A 24,883-nucleotide genomic window follows, 5' to 3' on the forward strand; every position below is an offset into this window, starting at 1 on the left:
TTTTGATTCAGAAATCTTTCAATAATTCCTAAAAATATAATATATTCTAAAGAATATTGCATTTTAAATTATACGTAATAAATAACAATAATAACTGCATTGTTAATTTAAAAAAATGATTATATAAAAAAGCTTAAACTAAACCGGTAATAAAATTGCAGTGAATCATCCAAAAAGTAATCTAATCTGCAACGTACATAAATGAAGCCCAGCTTTCTAAAAATTATCAGATTAGATTAGCCAATAATGAATCTTATATAAGTTGAATTACACAAAAAAATTATTTTGTCGGTGTAAATTTACTATTACTTTTTACCGCTCTAACATAATTAATCCGATCTTATATGGTATCTATGAGGTTAATAATTATTTAATTTTGAGATATTTTGGTTAAATGAATTCAAGATTTTATTATGATAAATTGTATTGTGAATAATTATTGATGTTCCTCTTTTATTAGAGGTATTAAGTCCTACATAAAAAAAACGAGTTTTATTGAGTACGTGTAGTATTTGTTTAATACATGCTCCTTAGACCTTTGAAATCTGTATAAATAGATAATATCAGGAAGAGGAAATGTCTGGCGAACATAACGGATGGGTGCATTTAAAAGTTTTTTTGTAAGTTTCCATAAATTATGTAATATGCAATCGACGATTGTCCCAAAGTCACTTCGCCTGTTTAATGACCGTTTTTTTCAACGCTTAGTAAAAATTAAGACTTAATAACTAAACCAGATAAGTTTTTTATGTTTTCTATTTCACTTTTCTATGAAAATTGTATAATTTGAATTCTTTGAAAATTTACTTCATGACATATAGTCTGTAGCATCTTTTAATTTATAATTGTTACGATAGGTATTGCTGCTTCGCCATATCCAATTGTCGGTTTTGATTTTAACGATTTAATAATGACGATTTCGTCAATGGCCAAAAAAACGTCGTAATGAAATGGAATACTTATTAGATCAAAACCCAACTCAAACTCTCAAAGAACTTTTAGTCAGCTCAGCAGCTGATGATTCAACGGCTTCCAGACGTTTGCATGAGATGTGAAAGGTCGAAGAGGGGCCAAATGGCTACTACTACTCTAATTGACAGAAAATGTTAGTTCGAACAGTTTCAACATCGCAGTTTCATTGCTTGTCAATAAAAGTGTGCTGACATTCCAAGCGCAAAATGTTATGGGTTAGTCCAGGAGGGCTATTTACATCAACACTGAAGCAAAACTTTGGTATGTATAAATATTCATATAGTGGTAGGGTCATCAGGTGTAGTGTATGTTGCACCGAATTAAATAGTTACTGCAGATGTCTACTGTCAATTGAACAAAATTGAACGAGTATTATTTGAAAAAAGATGGAGACAAATTGTAGAAAATAATGTAAAATATTTTGTTTGTAACATATATTGCGGAATTTATTCTAAATAAATGCTGTTTGGGCATGAAAAATGATTAGAATACATGGAAGCAACTAATAAATATACAAGTCAGTTTGGTGTTACTAATTCAGCAACTAATAAATATACATAGCATTTTTCTAAAGATATTTTGAATATTAGATGATTTAGCTTATTATATGACTTTGATTGACTAGACTTTAGCATATTGAGTTAAGTTAGTATTGAAATTACGCGTGTTCGTTACGACGAAAGAAGTCACATCCATTTCATTGATAAAGCATCTGGACTAAATTGTAAGGGTAGTTAACTGAAAAATGTATTATTCAATTATTTATTATTAATAATTAAAATTATTTATCAATGATTAATCAATCAATAACATTGACCTAGAATTTTGTTATGTTATGTATGTAAAATCTTATGCGATAACATTATTTTGATATAGATAAAGTGAATGGTTATATGTCCGAATTATTTAACATAGCCTATTGTATAACAATTAGTAATATCATTTTTGAAATGGTAAATACTATATCAATAAAAAGTACGTTGAGAGAAACTAATTAGTGAAGTATGTAATACGATAATTTTTGTCATGAGAAAATAGCAGCTAGAAATAAATAATATCCAAGTCTTTTGTTAGTAAATGAACTGAATGTTACTACCACAAATTACCTTTTGAAAACAAAATTTGTTATAAAATCTGTTAGTAAAGAAGCTCTCTCAAAATATGTCTAGATCCACATCAGAATTTCCTATATAATTTGTATGGGTAGATCATTACAGTCGGAAGGCATTAATTAAAAATAATTAAAACGCCAAACTACTTGTAATGCATTCCATTTAATTTAAACTCGCATATTCAGTTGGTTTATTTGTTTCAAAAAAAGCATGAATGAAAACCGCTAATTCTATTCACCAGTGGTGAATATCAAACAAATGCAGAGCTTAGACTGATGCGGATTGAAAATGTGAAATATTTTAAAATGTTATAAATGTAATATATTATAATGTACTATTATATTAATATATAATATTATGTGTTGTACTGGATGAGTGTATGCTTTGTGACACATTCTGGTCTGATGCTGAGTGATTCTGTTAAACATGTAGTTAATATAACGACTGTTAACTAATTTTGAAGGTTTTCTTTGTCATAGATTGAATCTAGTGATGAACACTAAATGAACAAACAAATTTTTTAATTATATAAGAACATATGACCGAACGTTGTCATGCTCCAAAATAAGGTTTTTGAGTTGCCGATAATCATAATACTAATTAATTAATTAAATTAATTCCTGTAGAACTATCATTTTGCTGAAGTGAAAACAAAATGCTCCTTTTATTAAAAAAAATTATTTTTTAAGCGGTGATTTTGATACAGTTGACAAAGAATTTCCAAATTAAACAAAATTGATAGAAAATGATAATGTATATTATACAAGAATTATACGTTTAAAACAATGATTATACCCACATATTAATTAAATAAGTAACTGTTCCAGTAAAAGTATCGTTCGATCTCATATAAGCAATATATAATTTATAGTATACATAATAATATATACATTACATACCTAGAATATATATGTATGCCTTAGTATTAACTCCCTAGTGTGTAATTAGTCCCCTTTAGGTAAATATGTAATTCGGAATTGGATGGAATTATAAATATAAACCCCATATTGTTTCAACGACCGATAAAATAATGAAGATTGGGTAATATAGCTATTACAATATGTGTTATATTAACTATTACAATATGTGTTATATTAACTATTTTAAAATGTCATTATATACGATATAAAGAATACGTAAATTGGACTGTATAAGGGCATTTCATAAATTTGCGGGAAAGAAACCAAAATTTCCGGAATAAACATGTCTTTACTTGTCATAATTTTCCTCAACTGCAATACATTTATTCTAGCTTGTTGCATAAGTTGTAAATCCCATCCGAAAGATCTACAAAATCCACTTCTATGTCAGCTCTTTACTTGATGAAAATCCATGTAAACATTATTGAAGCGTGAGAATAGCCAGATAAGTTAGCGAGAACTAAATCTGACGAATATGGCGAATAATTCAAATCACCAACATTAGTGATGGTAGATAGATAATAATACTTAATAACGTATAAGAATCGCTTTCATGTTTTTCATATTTTTTTTTCACAAAATTTACTTATAATATATGTTAATGAATCATCACTAATGAGTTTTGTTTGTTCTAAATGGCAGCATGTTTAAATTTCTGATTTATGTAGTCATAAACTGACAGCATTGCAAACATTTAATTTAAATAGTATGAAAGCGATATCTATTGCTATAAAAATAACGATATTACTCATATACATTTAGGTTATATCTCTGGTACCAGTTTTTTTAATTACAAATAATAAACAATGAAAGAAAAAACTGTTATTTTCGTGTGAAACTAAACGGACAGATGTTTGATGATTATATTCAAATCGATTAAAAGTACACGAGAATTCCTATGTGCTGAGATACGAGGGAAATTTTTCGATCGTAGGTCATCGAATGCACCAGGTCATTTTGTGACCTGGATTTCCAATAATTATCACCGAAAATCCGAATTTCAGCTAACCTGTGACCTGGCCGTGTGTGCGTGAAAGTCGTTTGCATCTCCGTCGCCGACCGAGAAGATGCCGCCAACGAAGACGTTACCTGGGAGAGCAACTGTTCCCTTACCCTCGCCATACCACTTCTTGCGTGCGTATAAAACATGGTCAACGCCAAATAATCGGTACAGTCACCACTAGGCCCGACATCACTCAAGCATCATGAACTCACTTGGCGTGGTAAGTGGCAACATGAGATATATTCAATCATTTATTTCACTGTTTTTTTCCTTAGTGGTACGTTTTTTGTTCGTTCGATGTTTTTATTCCAACTAAATATTTTTAGTGTTTCATACGATTTTTCAACTTGAAGTCACTAACGTTAATTTTATTTTTAAAGTTTTTAGCTCAACAATGTTAAGTTATAATTAACTTTATAAATGGGGTCTCAATAATTTCAATCGGTATGTTTATTTATTATCTTGGTATTAAAAAATATTTATATCTTCACTAATATTTAATTATTTCTATTCGAAAATTGTACATATTAACTTTCTTATTTATTTACAATATTGTTTTGTTCGCGTTAGAATTGTATGAGCGCTAGTTAGATTCTGATAGATTATTTTACAAACTAGCTTTTGTTTCCCTTTGGAATATAAATATATAGCTATGAAACGTAATGCCATATAAATATTTTTCAGTGTTCGACTCAATTTTCAATATGTTTATTCGCTCCAAACCAAACACTTTATTGGTTTTAATTATTTGTGTCGAAAGTTCTTAACTTGAACTTTGATTGCGATGTATAACAAATATTAATATCAAAAAACTAGTCCCTTTTCCAGAATATCGGAATATATTTATGAACAATAACTGATCATATTTATCATTTCTATTTTATATAATAATATATTTTTTCCAAGACTTTTAAATATTCTTTTAAAACTTCTTTAATTATTTGGAAAACGTGTTTTAATTCGCATTTAAACTTGATGTTTAGTGGTTAGATATCGATTCCATATACCTATTATATAAATTGTTATTTCTATTCCAAATATAAATGTTATATTAATATGTAGATATTATAGTATGACTAATCAATAGCGTTTTTCTTCTAAAAAATATGTGTAAAAATTTGTTTCATTAATTTTATTTATAACATATAAAGTCGAATTTAATAACTATTTTCAAATATTTTTATACAGACAGATTAAATAAACAATGTTATTTTTTTACAATTTTGTTTAAACTCTCATATTTGAGATATATTACATATATAAATACATATCCTTTATTAATATAAGAAGTTATTAATTTTCATGAAAGTAACATAAAAACCATTTTTAAATATAATTGGATACAAAAAACAAACAAGTATCTAATCAAGTTTCAAGTATTTTTTTTTATTAACAAACCAATTTGAACACATTAAGTTTTATAACATGTTGTGTTATTTTTACTTTTAATCAATTTTGTGTAATAAAAAATTAATAATGATGAAAGTGAAACGTAATTAAATTCGTGTTGTTTAAAGATATAAAAATTAATTCTAATTAATTTTAATTTCGATTTTCTACTAATTAGAGATCCGCTACGATCATTTGTTTGATTAAAAAATGGGAATCGTGAACGATGAAATTTATTCGGCGAGTTAAAAAAAATGGATCGCAACCGTACTTGAAGCATAAAAAAGCGCACAGGTCATCGATCTGCAAAAATGAACATCTGCTATGCAAAACAAGGGAGATAAAACGGGCCCAACGGTGAAACGGACTTCACGAAGCCATTATGGGAACATCGGGTTTATCTGTTCGCTTTCTCAGGTCGTACATCGTTTACCGTAAACTTTCTCGGATGACATCACCTAGGAAGTAGTTGATTATTCCGATAGGGTAAATATTCACCGTGTTCGTATTCGCATGTTGTTTTTTATTTCTAATTTGTGCCATTTTATGGTCGTTTCATGTCGACCGCGCGAAAAGTCTACTCTCCCTATTGCTCATAACGAGTCTAATTGATGTCACTCAAGAATCATGCAGGAAACAATATGTTTGATAAATTATTCTTCTTTTCATCATAAACGAGACGTGCTCATTTTTTCTGCATGCAATAATGTTCGTGTAATAACACATTATGAAATTTTAACTACGAGTTTGAAAAGCTGATGCGGTTATTAGGACAGAAAAACGATGATATGCGAATAATTTTTTCTCCGTTTGTGGGAAATTTTGCAATTGATGGACGTTACAGAAATCCATTGGAACAAAGAGATTTATTGTGAGATCGTTTGACATTTAACTTTAAGTGAATTCCCGCGAGTCCACAAGATACCGTAGATGCAATTGATGGGTTCGTTGTGCAATAGTTTTAAATCGCCTTTATATTTTATGGGAATGCCGTATACACACAATTATAATGACATTAAAACAGATGGTCTCGAGTAACTGGATCTGATTAATTTTGCGTCCATTCACCATTGTGATCTTTCAATGTGCATAATAGGTTGGGATTGCTAAAAAAAATATCGAGAATAATGAGTTAACTGTACTTGATTAGTGCGATTATTATCAATTCGCCTTGATTTCGTATATTGTATTGTGTTTATTTATGGAATGATAAATGATCTTCTCTTTTTTTTCTTTGCAGATAATCGCCTGCGCTTTGGTCGCAGTAGCCGTTGCGGAACCACCATCCGGATACAGCTACAGCAAACCAAGCGGAGGTGGCGGATTCGGCGGTGGTTACAGCCTTGGCGGTCTGTCTGGCGGTGGTGGCGGTTACGTAGCCGTCTCCTCCGGTTACCAGACCTCCGAAGGTGCCCACGTCGATCCCGCTCTCCTCGAACAAGTCCGCCAGATCCTTCTTAAGGAAGAGCAACATTCCGCTTCCTCCTCCAGCTTTGGAGGTTTCGGCGGTGGTCTTAGCACCTCCTATGGAGCTCCATCCTCTCAATACGGAGTACCTTCCTCCCAATACGGCGTTCCCGGAATCGCCTACAAAGTGGTAGGAGTCGATCTGGAAGGAATTAAACAGGCCATCCAAGTTGCCCAATACAATCAAGTCTCTTATGCACCTGGTTTCACTGGATACCCCAGGGGACCAAGCTCCTCCTACGGTGCTCCATCCGACAGCTACGGGGTACCTCACTAGGTTCCCACGGGCAACGAAGAACTGATTAAGTGTAACTACGTCGCATTCCATCTCACACGGGTCATGATGCATCTCAACGACTGTCAACAACAACAACAACAACATCGAGTGATCGTAACACCATCAAATTTGTTTCTGTATAAAGTTTTTTTTATAGTTTATGTTTTTTAAAAAAAATAAATTTGTCACCGTAACATATTGGTTTTATTCCTCATACCAAATATCTCTTTTTCTATATCTATCTATTTTTGTATTCAATAAACTGACATCACAATTGGATGATTGGTAGTTAGATGCCAATAGATTACTTTACAAATTATTCTATTTCGATTTAGAATATATGGAAAAGCCGTCATTGAACTGAAATAATGTCAGATAAAGATTTTTCAGTGTTATACTCAGTTAAGAATGTTAGAATTTCAATTAACAATTCACTCAAAACCAAAAACTTTATAGGTTTTTTTATTCCTGTTGAAAATTCTTAGCTTAAACTTTGGTTATCTATTATCAAAAATGTGTAATTTTTTTTGCAATGTATAATAATATAATAAATATCAATATCAAGTCATTAGTTCCCATTCCAGAATATCAGAAATATAATAAGACTAATGGTATTCAAATTTATCGTCAATGAATTATATTGATTTTTTACAAAATGTCTAAATATTAATTTTATTATTTATTAACAGCTACGCGGTACATCACTAAATTTCCACGGGCAACGAAGAAATGATTAAATGATCTCACACGGGTCATAATGCATCTCAACGATTGTCAGTCAACCTACAACATGAGCTAATGGTAACACCATCAAATTTGATTCTGTATAAAGATTTTATTATACAGTTTATGTTTTTAAAAAATTATTGTCACCATAGGATTTTGATTTGTAGCGACCTTGAGGCATGTCAAATTTTATATAGTGGAATAACGGTCTACAAAATACCCAGAAATATAATCCCAGATGTTGAACACGAGCGGGGTGCCAGCCGTGCCAACTAGAACCCGATAACGAATAGCTGGCAACCCCGAGACGTTTATCTGGGATGTTATTGAATGGTATTTCCAATCATTCAGTAACAGACCATCGTTTGGTTTAGACGTGCCACCATCGACTGCCCAAGCCTCGTCTCCAGATAACACCGCTGCCATCCATTTTACCTATTATGTATTTTCTACATTTTTTATATTGCCAATAAATAACGGTCACATGATGTAAATACCACTGTTTCATTTCGTTTTACCTCCATTCACCGAGCCATATAATTTACCGTAAAGATTTTATATGAATCTATTAACGAAATATAAAATTTTTACATTTAGCATATATTACTACTAAACATAATTAGACACATATTGATAACCAGATTTTATTTATTTTAAAGTTTCAAATTTTTATCGTTTCAAATTTTATTGTTTCAAATTTGAATATGAACACAGATTGAAGTAGAAATTGAATGAAATAAACTGTGTGTGACACTTGAACGAAATATTTTTTTAACTGAATAACATTAATATGACTAAAACAGTTGTTTACAGATCTGAGCGGTCCATTTTCAACGATACTACGGCATCGACGACTATGGTTATTGCCACAGAGCTGCGACTTCCGCAAGATTCACAAGAAAAAGTCTAGCAGGGTTAAATCGTACGATCTTGGTAGCTAGTTCAGGGCTACTGAGCTCAGCGAGAGGTAATTATTCATATAATTTTTTGATCTGGAATGTTTATCATGACGTCTGACATGTGACACGTAATTCCATTCTGCTGATATTGCCTCGCGTTTACCCTATATCGTTCAATTTGGGCCAAAAGAAATCGGTTATCATTGTTGACTGGGCGAAAAAATATGGACCCTGTTGTGACTAACAATGTCTTCAACCTCTTTTCTTATAGCTAATTTATAATTACTGAGCCATTTATGCCCAATTTAACTTCGCGCAAAACTAGTACTGTTCATATTTCTCTTTATCTTTCCGACAAAAAATCCGCACCAAAGAGTAACTATTTTTACATTACCGCCTGCGGAACCATATGTGGATTGGAATCGTTTCATATGCAGAAATTTTGCTTGTTGATACATCCTCCTTCTAATATCTACTGTCCTTAAGCAAAATTCTAACAGTTTAGTAATAACATTAAGGTAAATAATTAAAATGTATGATAATTATAATAAATTGATGATTATCGATATTCAGTATCTAAATTTTAAATGTGTTATCATATTATATACTGTGTAGTATTAAACCATCTCGGTAGTTGCTGTGCTCAAGACCACGAGTCGTCCTACTCATACTATTGCAATAATTATGGATACAAATCCAATGTGGCCGTGGATGTAAAGTTTTATGTAATGTTTTATTTGAAACAATCTTATTGTATATTAAAAAGGTTGTAAATAACAATTCCAGTTACATTACTTTAGTTAGTCATTAATTTTTAATATTAGTGCCACTTATATATCTATGGGTATTAATTGCTAATCTAAAGCCAATTTGGAACAGGAGCTAGGAACTTATTAACAAATTTTGGATATAAGAACATAAAATATTGTTTATTGGTAACCTACATTGATCCAATAATTTCCGCAATTAAAAAATCTAGTATTAATTATAAGAATTATTATAATTATTAATTATTATTTATTAATTATATAGAAAGTTCTAAATCTCCCTCTTATTATTGCCATTCCGCTAAGAATGGGCATATAAAATACTCAATAGCTTTTCGTCCTAAACTCACATTATTAAAGGTATCTTAAAAAACTCAAATTTTCACTGATCCCGAATAATTGGTTCTATACAAAGGACATAACTCCTTCGAAAATCCCTACAGATGATATAATTAGCCAAGTAGAAATTATAAAGTGTAATAGCTCAGAGAAAATGGGCAATGAAATATAGAGACAGGCAGCTAATATCCTAGATAATGTTAAGTTTCCAACCTGAGCAACGTGTAGCGTTCCATAGTTTTAAGAAGAATGAGGATGACCTAGCCTCACTCTTTATCAAGGCCATCAATAAAAGTAAAAATATGAAATTACTCTTTTATTATGTAACATTCCATCCACATGTTTTCTATTGCAGGAGAAGTTCTATGAACAAACATATCGTGTCGCTATGAGTTCTCCATATAATATAGTCAATATATCCATGGAACGTTTCGAAAACAAATTATTAGTTAGCATTCCATTAAAACATTCTATTTTATTTAGATGTGTGAACGATAACTTGTTATTTTGAATCATAGAACAGAAAAATTCGAACAGCTCCTAGCTCACCTGGCTATCATTTAAATTCAATTTACTATAAAGATTGAGAATAATTCTAACGAAAGGAAGAAAAGATATATTGCTCAGCTGAAAATCCATAAATATAATCATCACCATATCTACGGCATACATCACCCATCCCAAAAATGCCTTAATTTGTAGGAACTTAATTACATCCGAATCGTAGATTTCGTAGAAAGTTAATTATAGGTTACTTTAATTTTAACTACTTATTAAGTTAATTAACCCCCGATAATTTTATTTTGGCTTGAATGGTTACAGTTTGACGATAATAAGAGAGGGCAACCTAAAAACAATCAAAACAATATCAAAGCCGAAGAAGAAAACATATGATCAAAATAGTTTTCACTAGCAGGAGCTCAATAATAAACGGACTTCTATTTATGTTTCTGCAGTAACGACCTCAATTAGACCGCATTGGAGGGATAATTAAGAATAACAAAACAAAAATAACTTTAAATTTATACTCAAACCATGACAATAAAAACTAGAACTATAAGTAGACTAACATTATAAGATAGAAGAAAACCAGACGCCTTATAGGTTGATAACTTGAATAGTAGGGCTTTAGTATCAAATTTTCTACCCTGAAGAATTCATCTGCAACAATTGCGGTAAGTGTGTGGTAAATAACGGTGACACGCAAAACAATTTACCCAATTTAAATGTGGCGATTTTGATGTATATGAAAAAGAATGATCTGGAGAATCAAAAAAGGCTGAAGGTAATGAATTACAAGATTTATTAGGTGATAACTGGAGCTAGAGTTAGCTCCCAAAAAACTTTTATACTTATATATTTCCAACAATATTTGCTTACCATGCAAAAAATTAAAAAAATTTATGACGTAGTGTAACGGGAGATAAAAATTACAGTAATGCCAAGTGAAAAAAGTTAGTTCAGAGAGCCACCCGCATCAACCCGAGGCGGGATACTCATGACCACAAAGTCATAAAAAAAAATAGAAATTTCACGGTATAGGCGACCTTGGGAAAATGTTTGTTAGTTTACATTTCTGGAGCCGCCACTGACCTGGAATGTGATTGGCTGATCAAATTATGTGAAGTCGGCATTTTCTATGGGCGTCCAGTTTTAAGTTTGTATGAAGGTTTTGGTTTTTGTTTAGGTCAAGCAATCTTCGTTTTATGTTGTGCATATTTTCTGTTTTACATTAATTATTATGGAGTGATAATATAAAAATTGATGACAATGAGTCAGTGTAGTAAAAGATGTAGTGTACCGGGGTAAAAATCTACTACGGAAATTAGACATCGTTTCCCAAAGAATAATCTCGCTCCTTTCCAAAAATGGGTTGATCAAGTAAATAGTAGTAAGTTACCTGGGTAAACCACGATGCAAATATATCAACGTCATGGTGTCTGTCATGGATATTTTAGTGAAAAATTTAGAATTATCCTTCCTTCACGAACAGATATTAGGGTAAATACATATCCAACATTGTTTTTATCAGGTACATATACAGAAAATTAAAACCTACTTATGAATATATTAGTGGTTATAAAATTCAATTAATCTACCAAGATGTTCGTATGAAGAAGGTAATAATTAAGATAACTGGATAATTAGTACTAATAAATATTACTTTTAATTGTAAAATATCCCTAAAATATTGGTAATACTTTAACTTTGTAGCGACCTTGATGCATGTCGAATTTTACATCGTGGAATAGGGTCTACAAAATACCGAGAAATATAATCCCAGATGTTGAACACGGGCGGGGTGCCCGCAGCGCCAACAAGAACCCGACAACGAATAGCTGGCGGCAACCCCGAGACGTTTATCTGGGATGTTATTGAAGGGTATTTCGGTCATTCAGTGCTCAACCCTCGTTTGGTTTAGACGTGCCACCATCGACTGCCCAAGCCTCGTCAACACGTAACTCCGCTGCCATCCTTTTTATCGTTTGTATATTTCTCATTTTTTTATATTGTCAATAAATAACGGTCACATCATGTAAACACCACTGTTTCATTTCGTTTTACCTCCATTCACCGAGCCACTTCATTTACCCTAAAACTTTATAGAACAATCAATGTTCAATAATTTTATAGCAGAGCTATTGTACATTTAAATTACGGTGTTACGGTGCCCTCAATTAAAAATTGCTACTTTTAGGGGATGTATTACCTTTAAGAAATCTATTGTGTCTAAATTTACAAATAACTACATTTGCTTAACAAATCTTAACCAAGATTGTTTAAAGAATTTTGTTGGATCTATTTGAGGTCATGAAGGTAGAAACAGCATCCTTCACCTAGTATGTTCGAGAAATCTTTAAAAGGGTTCATCATCACTTTAATTTTTTCACATCATTCTCCCGGAGAAAATTGTGAAGAAGATGAACATGTTAGATAACATATATTCTTTTAACTATTAACTTTTTTAACGAGAGATCTAGTACCACTTGAGGTTGTTAAATCACCAGTTGAGTATATTTTCAGTTCCAGAGAACTTTGCTCTGAGGAAAACAAGAGTCTAATATTGTATTTTAGTCTTATTTCAGGCTATTTAACAAAACTTCTGAAAAGGAGACAACATTCAATATTTGTCTACATTCTATATTAAGTAGTTCCACAGATTAAATACTCTAAAATCTAAATATCTTTAAAGAACACATAAATTTTTAGTGTTTCAACTGTCCAATCCATAATGATTTTCAAGACCAAATTTTAAAAGTTATTATGAGGTGTGATGAACACATTTAGAAGCTGAGCATTAACTTTATGAACAATAAAAAAAAACTTTAAGCCTAAACAAAACAAATAAAAAATAAGAGGTATAATACAGTAACAATATACTTAATGTCTAACCTATACTGTTAAAATTTAATACTATTTACAATAATTTAACCAACAAATGAAATAATCTACTATCAACATATACTGACTGGCAATGGCACCAGAGTTTCTTCAACATTCTGTGTTGTCAATTTTATGATGCGTATAACTGATTGACCGAATAATCTAGAGTGATCGAGACCAATCCATTTACCAATCGTTGTCATTTATTCTCTATAATTTTTTATTTATTCTTTTGTTTCAGGTACCTCTATTAACATTAGTCTCGTTTTAGATCATTCGCAGTAGAGTTATTGATTTTTCTCCATGGCTACAGTTACTATAATTGTCAAGAAATTGGTTAAGGAACCATTAGAAAAACATTTCGAGTATTTTCTATGTATTTAATCATCTTCCTATATTTGAACATGCTATTTTATACTATTTTCCAATGAAATTGTATTCTATAATATGTAGTAGGTAGCAGATATGCAGTTGACATCAATTATTATAAATAAGATACAAGCGCGCGTTATGTCATGAGTAGAGATGAATCAAAAAAATAAGAGAATATTAAAACTCATGGTGTTTGACATTATGCCTACCGACTGATGACTGACCAACTTTATAAATCATCCCAGAAGACATGTGGTGTTAATCAGACCTTTTGGACAATCACTATTATAAACAATTTAGGCATATTATTTGAATTACAAAACTTAAGATAAAAAATTGCCTTTGAGATTTTTAAGAGCCGGCCTATTTTTTAACTGACTTCGAAAAAGGAGGAGGTTTCTATGTTCAGCTGTATATATTTATTTTTGTTAATGTATGTTCGCCAATTTCTCCGTCAATTATGCACTGCTTTTCAAAATTCTTTTTTTATTCGAAAGAGTGTACTTCCTAGGTGGTCCCGTTGGAAGCAAATTAGAATCTGTTGGGGGGAAGGGGGAGAAATCAAGGGAACCGCTCAAATTTGAAATACATGCACAAAATTTTCACATATTCTTTATATGAAATAATAAAATATTAAATCAGATATTTGTTTATAATATAGCTGAGCTGACATGACGAAAAATCGGAAATAATTTAGTGTAAAAACCTTTCATTGCTTTTTAAGCGCTAAACTTTTGATATAAGATGTCGTTGAAACAAAAGAGGTGCAGCAACTATTTTTTTGTTCTAGTTTGGTTGGACAATTTGTCAGATCACCTAGACTAGGTAGCGAACCATGAATCCTGAGGCGTTCCTTATTTTTAATCCTCGTTTCTTTACTGCTATTTTTGCCCTCAAACAATACAAATATAATAATATAATTTTATGACATAAACACAAAATTAAAAAGGAACAAAACTAATCCAATTTAATATAACTATTTGGGCACGGTACCGAACTTAACCTGATTTTAATTTAGTTATTACAACAATTATTATGTACATACTTTATATTAAAACGTTTTTTTTTGTATTAAAATCTAAGTTTCATTATTTTTTACATTTTAGTGAGTTCCTTATTTATTTTTTGAAGTCGGTTCAATTTTTTTGTTAAAAATATTTTTAGAAATATTTCATCATGATCAATGAATATTATAGGTATTACATTTAAACTTTTTTTGTAGATTTCACAATATGTGTAATATGTATAGCTTGTACTTTGGATATTCAAGGTTATCGAAATTATAAAATCATTTTGTTTGGTTTTGGTGCATTTTGTTGTGTAACAAATCTTTTAATTTTTATCGCTTATGAGTTTATTTCATTTGTTCATCTGATAATGCATACAAACTGTATTAATATAAGGATGTAATAAACTTAAGAAGAAATAAAATTTGTTTGTAGTATTTTGGAAAAACGGCATGTAAAATCGAAGTAGCTTAATTCATTTTATTTAAATAGTTAGGTAGTTAGGAAGTGTTAATAACGGTTTCTTATATCACTTGCTATATCTATACATATGATTTAGTTGAGATATCAAAAACAGAAAGTTATTTCTGAAAACATTTAATTATATAAAGTTAAAAATGACCATCAGAATACTCGTCAGTAATTAAACAGACAAATATTCATCACTTACTTCGTATTGGATAAACATTAGCCAGTGTCTATATACAGTAAGCTAAAATACCGGTTGGATGATTTATATATTTAACTTGTCTACATGATCATGTATTTTTAACGTACTTTCTACTTTTACTGAAACAGCTTCCTTAACATCCTTATATTGTTCTCTTAATAAGCGATCGCATGTGCTGCCGTAATTTTACGACAAATTTAAAAAAGAAACCCGTCAAATATATAGTATTGATCAAGTATATATTAGGTTAGTATATATTTTGATCAGCGATATCTATTGGCGAATAGTCGAAATATAAATGTAACATCCTAACCTACCTGTCGATTTTGCTTAAATGATGGTAATTTCGATGACAGTAACAAGAAACGCCCTGGAGGACCAAAAGAGTTCGAGGGCTATACATTTGTAAAACTTATTGGACGAAAGCCAAGCTGAAACTTTCAGCCAGATTAGCAGCTGAATTCAGAACTAGTGGTTAAATCAACTGTTTCCATATGGGAAATGAATGAAAATGAAAAGAACCGAAACGCAAAAAGAGGGGATTTTGTGAAATATTGAGATTGGCATTTGAAAGTGGACTTGCTAAGTCAATCCCGAACGCGAACATCATGGCTTAGTCTAGGATTTATGGTCTAGTCTAGGACTCATAAGTAAGCTGCTAATACCAAATGAAATTGTTACTGCAGATGTCTACCGATGTCAACTGAAGAAATTTAACTACATATTGTTACAAAAAAGCCCATAAATAGTAACAGGCTCAAAGTCATCTTCGGTCACGCGCTGGAAAATTTATGAAAGATACACTCTTGCAGTTCAAATTGGAAGTTCTGTCACATTCAGGGTATTTACCAGATAGAGTCTTCTGATTGCCACTTGTTCGGATTGGTACAGCTCAATAAGTGTAATGGATCAATGGATCATTGCCAAACCAATATGGTTCGTTTGGTGCTATATCGCTATCTTGTCAGGAAAATGGGAATAAGTTTTAGAAAAAGGTTTTCTTTAAAACAGATTTTCTCAAAAACGCCTTTTTCCTAATTCTAAATTATTTTTTAATACAATAGTGGTGGGTTCTAGAATATCAAATATAAGATTATTAATTATTACTACTAAATTAATTTACCAGCAATCTGAAATGCTCACAAGTTTAATGTCTTTTTGCAAAATGCAAAATATTTATTGCTGGATTCATACTGAAATATTGGTGGTAGCTAATAGGCGGCAAAAGTCTCGCTACCATTTTGATTGCGTGCCATATTGGTTATGTGGCGTTTAGCTCAGTTTTGCTTTAACCATTGTGTTGTGTAGACGTCCAAATTTTATTATGGATAAATATACGCTACAAGAACGAGCATAAATAGTGACAATATTTATTGAAAATAATCGTTCTATTATTGCCACTCATTATTGTCACTTGCGGAAATTGCGTCAAAAATATCCTAATCGTCCAGTGTCCTACAAAACCACAATTTATCGTTTACATACGAATTTTCGAAAGTACGGTACGACAGCAGACAACGCCCGTCTCGTAACGCTGAAAATGTGACTCTGGTGCACGATAGTGTTGCAGAGTCTCCAGTAACATTAATTCGGAAACATGGTTCCTAGTTACACATTTCTGCACGCAGTTTAATGCGAATTTTGAAAAGTGATTTGTACATGTTCTCGTACAAAATTTAATTAGCCAAAAATTGCTACCGAGATATCCTGATCAACGAGTTGAGTACAGTAATGCATTCTTAAGGCTATCTGGTGAAATTGAAGATTTTTCGTCTAAATTGTTAATGAACAATGAGGCCTTTCTTTCCTTCTCAGTGGCCACGCCAATAAACAGAACAGTTGGTTTTGGGGAACGTAGAATCCTCAATTAATTCATGAAACATCATTGCATCCACTAAAAATAACTGTATGGTGTAGTATCGAAGATGGAAACATCATTAGTCCCTATTTTTTTTGAAAATTACCAAGGCGTTGCACTTACTTTTAGTACTGAAGGGTACCAAGACATGATTCGAAATTTTCTGAAAATGTTCTAAGAATATTCCTAAATGGTAAAGCAAGGACTAGACTACATGTGGTTTCACCAAGATGCAGCCACAGCTCAAACGGCTCGTTCAACAATTCAATTATTGAATAACGTTTTTCCATGAAGACTAATTTCGCGATTCGATTTAGCATGTCCAGCCAGATCTCCGGATTTAACAGCACCAGACTTTTCTTATGTGGTTTTTTAAAATCAAAACTTTATGTGAATAAGCCTCAAACAATTCAACATCTTAAAAACGATATTCATCACGAAATTGAAGAAATTCAGCCTTAGATGTTGCAAGATATTATGAGAAACTCATTAAAAAGAGCCGAAAGTTGCATAGCGAATCGCGGTCGCCATTTAGCCGATATAAAAATTTAAAAACCAAATCAATGTTTTATGAATACCAAACTTACTTATATTTCCTTTGAGAAAAGTTGTAGCCGAACTTTTGCCCCACGTTATATAATAATCATGTTTCTTTACGATTCTCTTATTTTCCTAAAAGTCTCGAGGTATCTATATAGTCTTTAGAATTTGATTTTACACTGAAGTTTCTGTAAACTTATCAAATAATATAAAATACTATAAACTGAGTTATTTAGTTTTCTTTTCTTTGCTTTTTAATGTGCCATTTCTAACGGAGTTTTGCATAGAGATTTATCCCAACATACTTAGATAGTTTTGGGTATATATAAATTCAATATGCCCTGATTTGTTTTTGTTAACTTTTATTCGCCACATATATATTCGATTATTTATAATATATTGTTTCTCGCTTGTTGGAATTTATTGGTTGATTCTTTATTATTTCTCCAACCACAAGTAGTCCAACCGTAATGGTAGCCGTGGTGATATATCTATTTGTGGTATATAACACGTGTTAACTCTTTAACTCTTTTATTGTATAATATATTTTCTCCTGTTTGGCTTTTAAATAATTTGTATAATATATAAGATTCTTTTTTTTTGTTGTCTTCGGCGCTTGTTTTATATCCTTTAAGGTATTTTTATTTTCGGTGTTCTATTTTAATATAATTTTTTTCGTAGTTTTCGTTTTTCAGGTAATATTTCTTTAATTTTTGTTTGGGATGCAGATTATAAATGAATTTAACATATTGATATCATATTAGCGCCTAGGTATTGTCTCAGTAAGTTTAATAATTTTAAACTTGTTAGAAAACGTGATACTTCGAGACAGATTCACTCAGTTGCTTACTATTAAAATGAATAAAATAACCAACCGAGGTGGCTTATATTGTTTAGTTTCACTAACGGTTTGTATAGAAATATTTTTTATTATAGTATTCAAATCTATTTAAGAAATATACAAGCAACTAAATACGCAAGCAAATATTGAGGTCATTATCTTAAAAAATATAAATGCATCTAGATGAAAGTATAACTTGTTGTCAAGCAAATCGCTGATTAATAATAATAAAAAGCACCATTCATGCATTAGAACATTCAACTCATATAAAACTAGGTTAATATGTATAATGTAATAGTTATATACATTTAGGGATCTTATACAAGAAAGATTTTTTTTCATTAAATTTTTCAATTAAATTGTTTATGAATTAATATTCACTGAATTTATTGTATATATAGCTCTATATCGCAAAATCTAATATAACAAAAATCGCGTATACGTTTTTTTTATTATAAAACTTTTGACTGTTCTTTCAACTTAAGGTTTATATGGGCTATACTTACTTTTCACAGTTTAACGTGATTTTTGAGCCACTGTGATTTAATTTAGGTCTACCGATCAGCGAGTACCAGTTATTAAAGAACTGCTCTAAGTTCTAGTCTAAGCCTAGAAGATATCTGGCTTTACTTAGACTAGTCATTGTCATAAGTGAGATAAATCTTTGTAAATAAATTCATAGATTATTAAAATAAATTAAAAAATGCATACCTTAAACGAGAATTAAGTTCGCAACTATTGCGACAATAGAAGGTTGTTGATTTTTGGTTTCAATTTCTTATTTATTTTATTATATGCATTGCATATTTTTGAAAATATCCTTCTAACCCCTTTGAGTATAAATGATATTTTAACAAATACTAGAATTGTGAATTAGTCTGATGTGTGCGGCTTGGTAGCTACCGCGAGAGTCGCGGTTTAGAATATCCCATGGCATGGATGCACTTTATGTTTGTGATTGTAATTGTAATTGTAAAGGTCTCTATGCAAAATACGATACGGTATAACCATCCCAGTCACGGCAGTAACCAGGCTTATTAAAGCGAGAGATGTTTTCTGGAATGTTGTCTAAGTTGGTCATGGCAAGTTGGTAGGTTTAATACCCAGGATCGTGGTTCGGAGCCCACGTTATTATATATTAGCTCAGAGTTGGTCTAGTCCAGAGAAACCCTGGTAGGTAAAAAAGAGATTTAAAATACAACAAAAAAATAAAGAAGATACATAGTCTTTATACTACACAGTAACAGGTCAATTAAAAAGTTCCCGGCCACCATAGTAATACACATTTTTTGGCAAAATTAGTTCTTTTTATTCAACATAATTCCCTTCAAGGGTGATACACTGATTATAGCGACCCTCCAACTTTTCGATGGTATCTTATAGTACGATTTGTCCTTTGCTTCAAAATAGGCCTCAGTTTAGACGATCACCTCTTCAATCGACGAAAAAAATTTCTTCCCAGTGAGCAGTGAGTTCTTTTGAGACCTGGGAACAGGATATAGTCGCTGGGGACCAGATCTGGAAAATACAATGGATGAGGAAGCAATTCGAAGCCCAATTCATGGATTGTTGACAAGGTGCATTGTCTTGGTGAAGAGCAACACTTTATTTTTCTTGTTTTTCGGCGATTTCGTCCTCAAACGGTCCAATAATGCTATGTAATAGTCGCTGTTCATCCTTCCTTTTTCAAGATAGCCAATGAAAATTATTCCGTGCGCATCCCAAAATACAGACGCCATAACCTTGCCAGCCGACTGTTGCGTTTTCCCACGCTTTGAAGCGGGTTTATCGTGTGCAGTTCACTCGGATGACTGTCGATTGGACTTCGGAGTGAAATGATGGAGCCATGTTTCATCCATTGTCACATATCGAGGCAAAAAATCAGGTTTATTACGCTCATCAACTCGTCGTTGTTTTTGGTCACAACTGAGCTCGCGCGGCACCCACTTTACACAGAGCTCTCTCATACCCAAATATTAGTGAATGATATGATGTACACGTTCAATTGTTATCTTTAGAGTGTCTGCTATTTCATCCAATTTCAATTTACTGTCATTCAAGATCATTTTGACGATTTTTTAAATGTTTTCGTCGATAACAAACTCTTTTGAGTGCCCACTGCGTTCACCGTCTACGGTGCTAATTTCACCACGTCTAAACTTAGCATACCAATCCTTGATGATTGATTTTCCTGGGGCGGTGTCGAGAAACTTAGCATCAAGCCAAGTTTTTGCTTCAACTGTACTTTTTTCCCTTCAAATAGCAATAATTTATAAACACGCGAAATTCCTTTTTTCCATTTTTTTCACAATAACAAATGTTGCTTCACTCAAAATGAACTATAATTCACAATCTAATAATCCGAAAGCTGTCAAATTTAGACACGCATCTTTTGAGGGTTAAGGCTAATTAAAAAACATATGGATTTAATTCTAGTACGCCATCTATGTGTCAGGCCGGGGACTTTTCAAATGCGCTGTTATATAGTAGCATCTAAAGCTCTTGAACCTATATTTATATCAAGTCACTCTAATTAAACATACTTTTTTATTAGGTGAAATTGATATACTTTCTTAGAACCAAAAAAAATCGTTCTATATTACCATTCTATTCGCTGCTCAGCACCTTTTTCTAGAATTTAAATGTGGTTTTAAATCCAACAGGTTCATAACTGATATATGTTATTAGTGCGATTCATACAGTATCTGACGACGTGATATAACGGGTCATATTATAATTTACTCTTCCAAGCTAAAGTAAGATTGAATTGGAAGTGTTACCGGTACCGTCAGTTCACTAAATCGACACTTCTTTCCGTAAAAGTAAAGTAATTTTCAATTAATAGTTATTTGTAATCCTTAAATGTATCGTAGCTAGCGTGGTCAGTAGGACTTCGTAGATATAATAAGGTTTGTTTTTTCTTAATTCATTCGATTAACTGGAATCAGGTTAGTTATCAAGAGACGAAACATATTAACAATGAAAGTTTACTGGTTGCTGTTGAATTGGCAATCGTACCGCAATTACTCGAGGCATTCCTTGACATAATTAAATGGAGTTCGGGAAAAAGTACTGCAGCTCAAGCTGTACGGTCACCAAACGTCAAAGTCTCTTATCAATAAACTATTAGAATTAGGAAACTGTCATACTTAAATAAACACCTTTAGTCTATGGACTACTCGCACAAATATCGTAGTTCAGGATATACTGAATGAAAGGCGGACTGAAGTTGCTGTAAACTAACATGATCCCTAAAATTTGGAAAAGAACTTCAAAGAAATGGCGGATTCCTCCGTTGCTCGGCTATACATTATTGGAATTTGGAGTCTCTAAACATTGGTAAACCATTCCATATAGAATATATCATGTACATTTGAATAAAACAGTGCAATTCAAAAGATTATCAGGTCAACAGGTAAACCAGGTAAACTGGCGGACAAAGATACACAAAACTTGTATTACAGCTATAAGCTATCCAGACGGGATAACGGCCTCATATCTCCCTTTGAAAGATTCTTCAGGGAGTATTATATAGTGGGATTAATACGGCACTGGATATTATAAGAAACTAATCGGGTGTATCGATGTGAAGGCGTCTTTGTTGATATTAAAAGGGTCTCATTTATATTAGTATAGGATTGAATAGAACGTGCCAACTGTGCCGTCTCTTCAAGTAGCCACTTTTTTGGCGGAAAAGTCCCTGGGCGTAACAAAGAAAACGTGTTTTTTTCTTCTTCAGAATTGGCTTTATTCATCAACGTATCTATCAAGGTCCACACAATCATTCCAGCGGCGCTCTAACTTTTCAATATCACTTTTGTAGAACGATTTATCTTTTTCCTCTAAATAGGCCTCAGTTTCAGCGATAGCCTCTTCATTAGAGCGAAATTTCTTTCCGGTGAGCATTTTTGTGAGGCCTGTGAACAGCCAGTAGTGCTGCGAGCCGAATATGATGAATACGGTAGATGTGGGAGCAAATTGAAGTTTAATTCATGTAGTTTTGCCATTGTTTTGATTGACTTGTTACCCGGTGCGTTGTCTTGATAAAACACATTTTTATTCTTTGCCATATGCGATCGTTTCTTGCAATTTCAGCCGTCAGATGCTCCAATAACGCCATTTAATATTTACTGTGGATAATATTTCCCTTTTCGGGATAATCGATGAATATTACATTACACCACGCACATTCTAAAATAGCGAAGTCATAACCTTTTCAACCGATTGTTGTTCTTTCTGGTATTTTGGACGAGGTTCACCAATTGCTGTTCAATCAGATGACGATAATTTTGATTAAAGAAATATGAAAATTTTTTGAAGTGATCGGTCCACGTTTCATCCACTGCCACATATCAACGCAAACATTTCGGTTTCTTACGTTTAAACATGGCCAAAAACGCTGCCCAGAATCATCAACACCTTTCTGTGTTTGGTCAAAAGTGAGCAAACACATCACTCACTTTGTACAGAGCTTTCTCATAGTTAAATGCTTATGAAATATAAAGCAACACGTTATTTTGACATCTTTATGATGTTAGCTTATTGCTGCAATTTAGTGCAATTTGCAATTTACTTCTCGATCATTCAAAACAATTATGAGGATTTTTTAAATGTTTTCTCATGTTACCACCTCATTTGATCCTTACGACCACGTTTGAAGTCAGCAAACTAACGTTTTATTATTGTTTCTGATGGAGCGGACTCCTTATAGCTCTTTTCAAGTCGTTGCTTCGCTTGAACGGTATTTTTTCCTATCAAGAAGCAGTGTAAAATTAAAACCTGAATGCATTTGTTTTGAAAATAACAAAAATAGTGTCACTCTTAGCACAATAACTCACAAACTTATGAGTAGAATATCATGAAATGTTAACAGCTTTATTTTGAAGGATAGTACTAACTGAAACATCGGTTAATGCAATAAAACCAGCGCCATCTATGAGTTAGCCATTAATTATAAATATATAATTATATTATAATAGTTATAATTTTTATATAGCCAATAAATAACGGTCACATAATGTAAACACCACTGTTTCATTTCGTTTTACCTCCAGTCACCGAGCCCCATCATTTACCCTAAAAACAAAAAACTTACTTATCAGCTACACGAATTTTATATTCTACTATATACAAACAATTTAGCTTAATGCCTACCTAAACCTATTTATCTATTTACAATATTATTTTAACTATTACCAACTGATAACTCTGAAGTCGGTGCCTTCATTAGAGTCATATTGTTTTGACCGTAATTTAATTTTGTGTATATGTCACAAAATATTATTATTATTTTTGTATTGTTTGGGCTCGGCAGCGACTTCAAACTGACAGGTAAAAGTTCAGCCCGAATGAGGAAAAATACGAATAAAAGAACAATGATCGAAAATAAGGAACGCTTCAAGCATCGGGTTCCGCTTCCTAGTCTATGTGATTTAACAAATTTTCCAATCAAACTAGAGCAAAAAAAGTTGCTCCGCGTGTGAGCTTACAGGTCTAACGATTACACCATAGAAACAGTTACCTACAGTGTTTTTACGAATTATCATATGATATTATTAGTGCTTAAAAAGCAAACTGAACGGCTTTTACACTGAAATACATTTGATTTTTCGTCACATCAGTTCAGCAATAAGATTATACGCAAATATCTGATTATTTTATTGGAAGTGTACGCTTTCGAATATAATAAAAAATAATTTTGAAAATCGGTCCATAATTAACGCAGAAATCGGCGTGCATAAATTAAAAAATATATATATAAATCCAAACATAGAATCTCCTTCTTTTTTGAAAACAAACACAGTTGAGTAAACGAAAAGATTAACCGCCAGGGTGAAATTTATCATTAAAATGTTCATGTTCAAATATTGATTATTTATATTATTGTTAACAAGTGGAGAAATAGTAATAATAAGCTCAGCCATATGAATGTATGTAAATGCGTGAATGAGTGAATATATATAACAAATGTATTGTTATCATACATTTTATACTCTTTTGACATTTTCTGCAAATTGTTTTATGTCATTTTTACCATAAGCTTTTAAAAACCCATGCTTTGCATGATATTTAAGATCATGTAAACATATTTTGTTTCATTATTACGTAAAATGTATTGCTGATCAATTCGATAAGAGAAGTTTCGACATGATATTCGTTTGATGTTTCTAAAAATTGTGCTACTATTTTATAAATACGTGTGATATTACATGTAGATATCGGATATAACTCATTCGGATATTTACAGATGTCGAAGGAAAGTTGTTGTATCAGAGTATTTTTATACAGTAGTAAAATTGTTATGCAACTGCTCTGCAACACAACAAACAAATTTTTTTGC

General features: G+C 31.8%; 1 protein-coding gene across 1 annotated transcript; it reads left to right on the top strand.

Moving 5' to 3' along the window:
- Window positions 1-4,073: 4,073 nt before the first annotated feature.
- On the top strand, window positions 4,074-7,334 carry LOC143191186 (uncharacterized). Its single transcript, XM_076396006.1, has 2 exons — window positions 4,074-4,227; window positions 6,637-7,334. Exons 1-2 carry the CDS (start codon window positions 4,210-4,212, stop codon window positions 7,138-7,140), a joined length of 522 nt encoding a protein of 173 aa, XP_076252121.1. The 5' UTR covers window positions 4,074-4,209; the 3' UTR covers window positions 7,141-7,334.
- The last annotated feature ends 17,549 nt before the right edge of the window (window positions 7,335-24,883 follow it).

The sequence above is a fragment of the Rhynchophorus ferrugineus genome, unplaced genomic scaffold (genome assembly GCF_030347505.1).
Source record: "Rhynchophorus ferrugineus isolate W39M unplaced genomic scaffold, kcgeb_rfMv2 rfM2, whole genome shotgun sequence".
Lineage (NCBI taxonomy): Eukaryota > Metazoa > Arthropoda > Insecta > Coleoptera > Curculionidae > Rhynchophorus > Rhynchophorus ferrugineus.